This window comes from Mustela lutreola, chromosome 1 (assembly GCF_030435805.1).
Source record: "Mustela lutreola isolate mMusLut2 chromosome 1, mMusLut2.pri, whole genome shotgun sequence".
Classification (NCBI taxonomy): domain Eukaryota; kingdom Metazoa; phylum Chordata; class Mammalia; order Carnivora; family Mustelidae; genus Mustela; species Mustela lutreola.
Window position 1 is genome coordinate 219,681,634 of NC_081290.1, and position 10,791 is coordinate 219,692,424.

The 10,791-nt window shown below is 39.0% G+C and overlaps 1 protein-coding gene across 3 annotated transcripts in view; it reads right to left on the bottom strand.

Annotated features, from left to right (window-relative positions):
- Window positions 1-2,591, bottom strand: part of CCDC81 (coiled-coil domain containing 81) — a 45,250-nt gene extending 42,659 nt beyond the window's left edge. Inside the window, exons 1-2 of one of the 3 annotated variants that reach the window (XM_059187179.1) lie at window positions 2,219-2,585; window positions 1,837-2,043 (exon numbers count right to left, since the gene is read on the bottom strand). In XM_059187179.1, the coding sequence (XP_059043162.1) occupies window positions 1,837-1,915 (79 nt within the window). In that variant the 5' untranslated portion in view covers window positions 1,916-2,043; window positions 2,219-2,585. Of the gene's footprint in view, window positions 1-1,836; window positions 2,044-2,174 lie in introns of all 3 variants that reach the window. The other 2 variants (XM_059187189.1, XM_059187195.1) reach the window with 2 other exon arrangements.
- Window positions 2,592-10,791: the final 8,200 nt, after the last annotated feature.

Genomic DNA, 10,791 nt, shown 5'->3' on the forward strand with positions numbered 1-10,791 from the left:
CATCTTTCTTCCCTTAAATCTTGCCCTAAATCCAAGGTTTCAATTGCAATGACTGTCATCACCATCTATTCAATTATATAAGCCAAGAACTCGGAACTCATCCTTAAGACTTCCTTTCTCTCTCACCCTCCTACCCAGTCCACCACCACAATCTGTATATTTTGTCTCTAAATAGCCTTACAGTCTGTCTACTTCTCTCCACTTCTACTGCTACCAATTTAGACCAAGCTACCATTCATTCTCACTTAAGTTACTGTTCTAGGTGTTCTTAATCCTCCAATTCATTCACTTGGAAACCAGAGCAATCTTTTTCAAAACACAAACTTGATTGTGGTGCTTGGGAGACTCAGCAGGTTAAAACCTCTGCCTTCGGCTCAGGTCTTGATCCCAGAGTCCTGGGATCGAGCCCCGCATCGGGCTCTCTGCTCAGCGGGGAGCCTGCTTCCTCCTCTCTCTCTGCCTGCCTCTTTGCCTACTCGTGATCCTGTCAAATAAATAAAATCTTTAAAACAAAACAAAAAACCCCACAAACTTGATCGTGTCATTCAACCCCTCCTTTAGCTTCACGCAAAACACTTAGGGGCCTTTAATCAGACTTAAAATAAGGACCACTATCCTTAATATGATTTACATGCATTGCCTGACCCCTCCATTTCTCTCCAGCCTCCTTTAGAACACACTCACCTCCCACACTTACAGAGAAGCCATGTTGACTTCCCTTCAGTACCACAGTAACACCAGGCTCCCTCTTGCCAACATGCTCTTGTTATTCCCCCTGCCAGGCACACTACCGCCTCCCTCCACTCCCCACTCCCCTGATCCGTTTCCTCTATTTCACAGCAACTCCTTCTTCACATCTCAGCTCGAATCTTCTCTTCTTCAGCAAATCTTGACACATATCCCCATCCTCGCCTTGAGTAAAAGTTCCCAGTGTACCGTGCACCCGCACCCATAGCACTTACTAATTGTAAAGTAGTATTTATTTCTGTGATTATTTGGTTAACGTGTATCTCTTCCCACAATAGACAATAAATTCCAAGGTTTTTGCTCACCATCAGTTCTCTAGTACCTAACACATAATAGGCTCTCAAAATTACTCATATAAATAAATTCTATATAAATTTATAAATATGGCAAATATTTTTAATCCATAAAACCATTATATTTAATGCTTCTTTTAGAATTATTATAACAGGAAAAAATAGGAATGATGCAGGGGAAAGAAAAGAGGCATCTACTCCTATTTATTTTTGTCTTCTTAAGTCATTTGGTTAAAGCATAGACAACGTCCCTAAGTTACAATGACTTGAGAGTAACAATAGTGTCCATTTCCGGAAAACCAAGGACTCCCATTGCTTCCAGACATCTCAGTGTCACTTTAGGGGGATTCTTCCAAGAAAGAATGTTTTTAATCAAGCCTAGTAAGCTTTCTGTAAGACGTTGCCAGTTCTTCTTCCAACCACCCTGTTCATTTTATGGTCCTCTCACTTAACCCCAAAACATCAAGGGCAACAAAAGTAGCCTTTTCTTTCATGAAGTCTGGGAAGGAGCCATTTGGGGTGGCTGTTTTCAGCTAACATTTATTGAGCACTTACTTTGTGCTAGTCCCCAAGTTAAGACATTATTTCTTTTAATCAAAATCCTCACCTGGCCTTTTTCCCTCATTAAGGCAGTCAATAAAGAAACCGTCTCTGGGCATCCAGTGTAAGCCTGCTGTGATTGCCAGCTGGTTGCCAAGACAACCTGGTCACTCCAGAGGATAAGGAAGGAGATTTTCTGCCTTTCCCTAAGCGGGTTAAGATCCAGCCCCCAGGGCCCTCACCCCACATCGCTTACCCTCTTGGCTCAGCGACAGCAGCGTAGGCAGCACCTGCCTGCCTAGGTCTTGCACGGAAGGGACAATGGTGTCCAACATTGCAGGTCTGTCTCTAGTTGGCTTGGTGCTCAGTCCTCAATGGGTCTCTTCTTCTTTCTTTATATGGAGTTTGTACAAAATTGATTTTCCCACCCTCAAATCTCCTCTCCTCAGAGCTTTGGATGTGCCTTAAAAATAAAAATTACCAAATCTTGATTTTTTTTTTCTTTCTTAAACGCTGTTTCTCACTGTCCCTCCCTCCATGTGCTGACTTTCCCTGAGTGACTCCCACCACAGGAACCCAAGAGCTGTCCCGCACCAGTATGCAAATCCAAGCCCTCCCTCCGGGCCACCGAGAGGTACCATGAGAGGGTGAGCAGGAGCCTAGAGCCGGCAAGGAGGACGGAGGCCACAGGGAGGGCGAGGTGTGTTGCTAGGACGCGACAAAGGCTTGCTGCGTTGCTAGGGTGTCAAAGAATGGCCTTGGCCCCGCCTCCTATGATGGGTCGCTCCCAGTTGCCCTGGTGATTCCGGAGCTTCCAACAGCGAGGTTGGGAAGTAACTTCACGTTTTTTCTTTCCCTTCTTACCCTGGACAGCGATGAGACTTCCTCGCTTTTGTAACCACCTTGGACCAATTTGGGAATACCTTTTAACCCTGGTGGTGCACATTTGAGTCTCCAGATCTGTGCGAGGACTGCAGTTTGAACTGGACTTTTTTTCTCGCGTTTGGTTTTTGCCCTGGGCTCTCTCCAGAGGAGATGGACAGCCAGAGGACTGGGGAGAGAAACTGACGTTTCTTTTTTTTAAATTCCCTTTACACTACACGAATGTCATCCTACAGACTTGTTTTAATACTCTTCCCTCTGCCGATAATGAATTATCCCAAAGTGAACACACACATAAGCCCCACCCAGGTCAAGAAACACCTCTTGCATCCATCACTCACTACTCAAAATTAGAGAAGATACCCTACCTCTCTGAGATTCTCTATGTAAACTGAGAGTTAATAAAACAGAAGTCACATAAAATTATTTTCCCAGAGTGTTCCGCAGAATACTAACTTCTTATGGAACAAATAAATGATACGTGGAAAAAGGAAAGTAGGGAGAGGAAGGAAGCTCTACCACCACAGAAATACCTCATTGCCTCTCCAGGCATTATTCCACAAATGCTATACATTTATTTGCCTGTGTTTGAACTTTTGGAATCATATAGGATGTATTATTTTGTGTGCGGCTCTGTCATTCAACATTATGTTTGTGAGATTCCCCACGGCTTCTGCAGGAGCAATTTCTTCATCTTCACTGTTGCATATTATTCCTGGGTGTGAATGTGGCACAATTTATCCATTCCACTGCTGAGGGAACATCTGAGTTACTTCCATTTGGGGCTAATAGGAACAATGTTGCTGTAAATATTTTTTTAATTAACATATAATGTATTATTTGTTTCGGAGGTACATTTCTCTGTGCTGCAAATATTCTTGAACAAAACTGTGATGCACGTACATACTCATTTCTGATGTGTAGATAATTAGGAGTAGACTACTGGGTCATGGGAAGTGCAGATTTTAACACAGGCCAAGAAGATTTCCAAAGTGACTGTCGCAGTGTTGGTGGGAGGGAGAAACTTCTGGCACTTAGTGTGAACAGAAACTAGGGAGGCCTGATGGCCTGCAATGTACAGGACAATCCTATACAGTGAAGACTGTCCCACTATGGTGAAATATCTCATCAGACGTCCCCATGTAAGAAAAAAGGAGGCTGCTTATGAACCTAGGGGAAAAAAAAAAAAAAAAACACTTTACGTGCAAATACAAAGAAGTTTTTCCTTAATTTCAGTATCACTTAATTTCCTAGAAATCCAAAATCCAAGGAAAGTTGGGAATTATGCCCTTTTGTTCAGGATTTAAGATTATGCCTTTTCTTTTTTAGGAATTTAGAAGAGTTCTTCCTATTTAGGAAAACTATAATCATTATGATCGATGAGGCTGGTGGCATCTGAGTAGCCAACACAGCAGAGCCAGACTGCATTTGCTGTTGTGGCATTCACAGTGATCCTTTCTGTTGGTAAAAGCATGTGGCAACTTCACTGGCCTTCCAGCATAGTCATGCCTAGACATGTGTACATTAAAATATATATTATTTTACTATACATTACTTACATTATACTAGAATTTGGACTTTATATTCTTTTTAAGGAGGCTCCACGCCCAACATGGAGCTCAAGGTGGGGCTTGAACGCATGATCCTGACGTTGAGACCTGAGCTGAGATCAAGAGTCAGATGTTTAACCTACAGAGCCATCCAGGTGCTCCCTTTATATTCACTTTTAAATGGTATAGGTAAATAAGCTGTATTATCTACAAACCTCACTTCAGGATAGTAACAAGGCATTCAGGCAAAATATTTGTTGCAGAAAAGAATCATTGTATCTATTAGGACTGAGAAAATCTGTGCTAAAAAATGATAAGCTCAGGGCGCCTGGGTGGCTCAGTGGGTTAAGCCGCTGCCTTCGGCTCAGGTCATGATCTCGGAGTCCTGGGATCGAGTCCCGCATCGGGCTCTCTGCTCAGCGGAGAGCCTGCTTCCCTCTCTCTCTGGCTGCCTCTCTGTCTACTTGGGATTTCTCTCTGTCAAATTAATAAATAAAATCTTTAAAAAAGAAAAAATGATAAGCTCAAGGTGCCTGGGTGGTTCAGTGGGTTAAGCCTCTGCCTTCTGCTCAGGTCATGATCCCAGGGTCCTGGGATCGAGCCCAGCATTGTGCTCTCTGTTCAGCAGGGAGCCTGCTTACCCCCACCCCCACCCCCGCCTGCTGTTTTGCCTACTTGTGATCTCTTTCTCTGTGATAAATAAATAAAATCTTTTTAAAAATACATTAAAAATGACAGGTTCCATAACTCAGGTTTTCCCTATCTTCTACTAAGAAGTTCAGAACTAGGTTTTAGGACTTTCATAAAGTAGTTTCTTTTTTTTTTTTTTTTTTTAAAGATTTTATTTATTTATTTGACAGAGAGAAATCACAAGTAGGCAGAGAGGCAGGCAGAGAGAGAGAGAGAGAGAGGAGGAAGCAGGCTCCCTGCTGAGCAGAGAGCCCGATGCGGGACTCGATCCCAGGACCCTGAGACCACGACCTGAGCCGAAGGCAGCGGCTTAATCCACTGAGCCACCCAGGCGCCCCCATAAAGTAGTTTCTTGAAAAAATAATTTTCTCCCACTCTCTCTTTTACCATCTGCCTTCTATCCTTAGTCTATGATGGTGTTTAGTCTTCAAGCACTTGTCTTTCGCAGAATAGGTTGTCTTAAATTCTTTGGGGGAAATAAGCAGGGAAGATTGTTGAATGGATCAGCAGCAAACAATGGGCAAACTCTTTTGTACCAGTTGTCTGGACACTTGCTGAGCAGGCTAATTTTTAGTGGTCATATCAGCATTATTATTCAATCTTAAAATAACGAAAATGAGGGCGCCTGGGTGGCTCAGTGGGTTAAGCCGCTGCCTTCGGCTCAGGTCATGATCTCAGGGTCCTGGGATCGAGTCCCGCATCGGGCTCTCTGCTCAGCAGGGAGCCTGCTTCCTCCTTCTCTCTGCCTGCCTCTCTGCCTACTTGTAATCTCTCTCTGTCAAATAAATAAATAAATCTTTAAAAAAAAAAAAAAAGATAACGAAAATGAAAAAAAAATATTAGTTTCTTAGAATAATAGATTAGATTGATTTAAACATGGTGATGATACTTCTAGTCTCCAGAAAAACTGTCTTCAGTTTCAAAAAAATGGTTATGAATGACTGTTGATTATTAATGAATTATAGATGACCAAAGGAGGATCTACAAATGATGAAGGCAAAGACCATTCTTTGAACATCTTTTCCTTTTACCAAAGATCTCTTGACAAAAGAGGCTGTGGAGACGCATGTGACCCAGTGTTCACTAGCAACTTTGAATAAGTTACAAACATGTCTCCCGAAAATACATACCCTTTAGTTGATAACAAAGCTCAGGCAAACGTTGCAATTCTACTACTTAGAATTTGTTCTTTGGATACACCTGCATGATACAGACAAAGACATATACATATGCAACATTGTTTGTAATGCTAATTATTAGAATTAACCTAAGATAACCATCATGGGGAATTAGTTAAATGGTAAATTATACTTTGGAATACATTTTGAAGGGATTGCTTAAAAGAAAGCTGTACATTTATGTGCAGGCATTTTAAAAGTTTCAAGATACATTAAGTGAAAACTTGTTGCAGAATAATATTAATAATATGATACTATTGTTTCAAGTATACATATACATATAAGGATATATATTCATATATGTTCATAAATTCATATAATATTTGAGGAGAGAGATATTAACAGTGGTTATTTTTGGATAGTGTGGAATTGTATGTGGAGAGGGAAGAGTTCAGAGGACTTTTAGGTTAACTTTTCTTCTTTATTTACTGTTTACCAAGAGCATGAATTATCCTAGTGTTAACATTTTAAAGGTAATTTGCCAAAGAAAGAGAAACAGAAGACAGAGAGAGGTAAAAGCAGAGTGCAGAGTTGTGTGAAAACACTGAAGGAAACAAAGAGCCAAAGTTTTCCAAAGTACTTTAATATACATATACTTTTCTGCAAACTTCAACTCACTTTGCAAAACCCACATTAAATGGGCAGTCATTTTAACCAGACCCCAAAGCATACGCAGTATTCAGTGGTTTGTATTAAAGGCAACTTGGAAACCTAGTAAAAAAAGAAAACAATTTGTAAAATTTTTGTTTTAATATTACACAGCACAGAATAAAAATTTTCAATAAATAATCGAACCCTGATCTATTAAGTATCTACTATGTGTCAAGCACTTTGCTAGCTGGTAAGAGGAACACAGCAGAAGAAAATCCCTACACCATTCATTTGCCATTTAACAAATATTTATTGAAGAAAGTTTTAAAATCAGGATTGGGTTCTGAAGTCAACGTGTAAATTGAAAATTCAATAAATGAGCAAAATTACTCTAGAAATGCCTTCTTAAGAGGGTACCATGTTAGAACCCAGATAGCATCTCTTGGTTCATAGACCCAATACAGTCAGTTTTTCTCTCCAGCTTTAAATCAGATCACTTTCCTGTGAGCATATACTGAAGCAATTGGCTTATGGTTAGGAAAGCAATCTTGTCTGAGAAATTCACCCAAATAGCAGAATTATGCCCCGCACTGTGAGATGCTTACAGTATGGTAAGTACTCGGAAACCGAGACAGACTAAAAACATATCAGATGCATATCTCCAATCCCTTGCTTACTCAAGGGCTTATGCAGAAGTGGACTTGAGGTGGCTTTCTACCACATTAACTTAGCTAAGATGGAACTGGGTTTCCCAGAATTCCATTCCCTGTATGGCTCTAGGTTAAGGTTAGTAAAAAGAGAAATTTGTGTGAGATTTAAAATGCAGAAGTAAAGCAGAAGACGTTCTTATACTCTGAAAATCATTGTATGGTCAGATGCTGATCTGCTGCCTCGCCACATAGGCATGGGCCAGCAGCCTGGCCTCCAGTGCCCACCAGATCTCCTTCTCCAGCTCCCCTGAATCCTCAACTTGGTGCATGTTCAACAGTGGGGCCAAAAGCACCACCTTATCCTACAGGTCACATGTATCACTGAAATTAGATACAGTGAGAGACAAATGCAAGGCCCAATTTGTTCTCGTCGGTTCTATTTGTCCTCATGGGTTCCAGCTTATCCTCACCAATTTCAATCATTTTTTTTTTTTTTTAATTCTCCCCCATTTCATGACTATTTCCTTCCTGACTGTCGTTCCTGCTGACTTCAGGCCCAACACCACAGACTGCTTCAGAAGTCCCTACAATTATGGAAGGGCTAATGCCCATAGCAATCTGATACTCATCATTCATAAGGCTTCTGCTTCCTGAGTAAAAGCTGATACAGGACTAGTGGTTAAGACTGAAGTGTTTCAATTTAAATTAGCCTCTTTCAGCTTTACGTAGACTTGACATCCTATAAATTAACGGCTTGTGCACTGCAACTCTATCATAAAAGACACATTAACAATCAGGTTAAAGGTATGAAGACAATATAATGGGAGTACAAAGAGAAGAATGTTACTTATATCTGAGATGATTTGTCTGAATGCTAAGCAAAGAGGTTTGGGCTTTATTTGGAAGTTGCAGATGGTTCCTGAAGGCCTTAGAATAAGATGATGACCTTATCACTCACAGAGTATTATATTCTCCAGTACTATATTAAGATGAGGTTCATATTTCACCACATGATACAAATAATCCATATTTCATATGGCAACTAAAATCAGGGAAATTTCTGAGGGAGATGAAGGAAATCTACCAGATTAAAAGGATAAGTGCTAGCCATTGAAAGGCAGGGCACAGGATGATTAATGTCACGGACAATAACAGCTATTTATAGACTTTTTTTTAAAAGATTTTATTTATTTATTTGACAGAGAGAGATCACAAGTAGGCAGAGAGAGAGGAGGAAGCAGGCTCCCTGCCGAGCAGAGAGCCCGATGCGGGACTCGATCCCAGGACCCTAAGATCATGACCTGACTTTTGAAAGATGAAATGGCAAAGATACAATACAATTGAAAAAAGGTAAATTAGCTAATGTGACAAATGAGAATATTTTGAGAATAAGCTATAAAATGATCACCCAAAAAGGAAATAGAGCAAAATGCATCAAATCAGACTACTTGAAAACAGAGCTTTTGAAGTTATAGATAGCACTGTCACCAGCCTGCCTGGACTATCTACAGGATAAAAGTCATACAATAGGACTTCCCATGTTTAATAGATGTAACCTCAATGAATAATAAGTATGATAATAATACACATTTGTATTTATTTGTAAACATAAGGTTGATATTTATGCTGTAATCATCTGCCCTGCCCCTCTTAAAAACATTTTTTAACTTTTTTCTATTTCATATGTGCTAAAATGAAAAACTGGCACCAAAAACCTGAGCTAACACCTAATATTAGCATAAATAATTTATACAACTGAAAAAAAATATATTTCTGAGCTTTAATTTTTCATTGATTAAAAATAGGAATAATGATGATAAATACTAATAGAGGAAATTCCCATATTTTAAAAGAAAAAAATGGGAAAAACTGAAATAAGAGAATTTTTTGGCTTCCACAAATCCTAAACTTACAGTTACTTGTCCAATTTCACTATTATGTTATACCATCCTACATAGGCAAAACAAGATATGTATTCTACAGACAAAGGAATACTTCTTGATTTTCTTTTTAAATGAAGACTACTGATCAATAAGCAAGCTCTGTAAAGAAATGTAGATGATTTTATGCAATGCGTGATAAGTTAGTTAGGCAACTCACCTCACGAAGATTAATTGAAAATAGGTTGTAGAACTATATCTAGAAGTAAAAACTACAAAGCTTCCAGAAGGTTTTAAAACATAAGAGAGAAATCTTGTGATATTCAGGTTTTAAACAAATATTTCTTAGAACACGAAAAGCATAAATTATTGGAGTTAAAAATGTGATAAATGGGACTTTATCAAAATTTAAAAGTTTTGCTCTTCAAAAGGCATCATTAAGAAATGAAAAAGGAAAACAGAACAGGAAAAGATATTCATGCTACATACATCTGGCAACTGGTATACAGACTATATATTTTTTTTCCTCGAGTTTTTATTTAAATTCCAGTTAGTTAATAAACAGTGTAATATTAGTTTCAGATATAGAATTCAGTGATTCAACATCAGTCCATTAAGAGTCAGACATGGAGAAAGTCAAGAAAATAATATATCAACAAAATAGAAATATCAACAGAAATAGAAAACCTAAAAAGAAACCAAAAAGAAATTCTGCATCTGAGACATACAGTAGTAACTGAAATGAAAAGTTCACTAGAGAGATTCAATAGTAGCTTTAAACAGCAGAAGAAAGAAACAGTGAACTTGAAGATAGACTAATAGAAACTATTGAGTCTGAGGGACAGAAAGAAAAAGATTGAAGTAAAGAGAGGCTATGTGACCTACAGGACACCTTCAAGTAGACTGACTTATGCATTGTGGGAGTACCAGAAAGAAATGAAAAAAAAAAAAAAAGGAAAAGAGAAGATTTGAAAAATAATGTCTGAGAACTTCCCAAATTTGATGAAACACACAAATATAACATCCATGAAGCTCAGCAAACTCCAGGTGAGATAAACTTGAAGAGACTCACACTGAGACACAATATAGTCAAACTTCTGAAAGACGAAGACAAGGAGAATCTTGAAGGCAGCAAGAGAGAAGTGATACATCATATCCAAGGGATTCTCAATGAGATTATTAGCAAATCTCTCATCAGAAACTTAGGAGACCAAAAGGTAATAGACCAATATATTCAAAGCACTAAAAGAAAAAAAAATCTGAACAAACACCTTATATCCAGCAAAATGATCCTTCAATAGTGAGGGAGAAATTAAGATATTCCAAATAAACAAAAGACAAACAAAGAGACTCAGTTCAATAATGTTATGGTAGTAGGGGCATCTGGGTGGCTCAGTCAGTTGACTATCTCAGTCTTGATTTCAGCTCAGGTCATGATCTCAGGGTCATGAGATCGAGCCCCAAGTCGGGCTTCATGCTCACCCCAGAATCTGCTTGAAATTCTCTCTCTCCATTTCTCTCTGCACTTCCTTTCCCACTCCATGTACTCTCTCTCTCATAAATAGATAGATAGATAAATAGATATAGATATTTTTAAAAAGACCAAAATGTGAGATATGAAACCATAAAAATTCTAGAAGAGAACTCAGGGTCCTCAACAAAGTAGAAATAGAACAAAACATCCTTGATCTTTAAAAAAGATTAGCTAGTAATAAACTCTATAGCTACATCATTAGCAATGGTGAGATAGTGACAGCTTTCTCCCCAAGGTCAAAGAGAGGATGAGGATA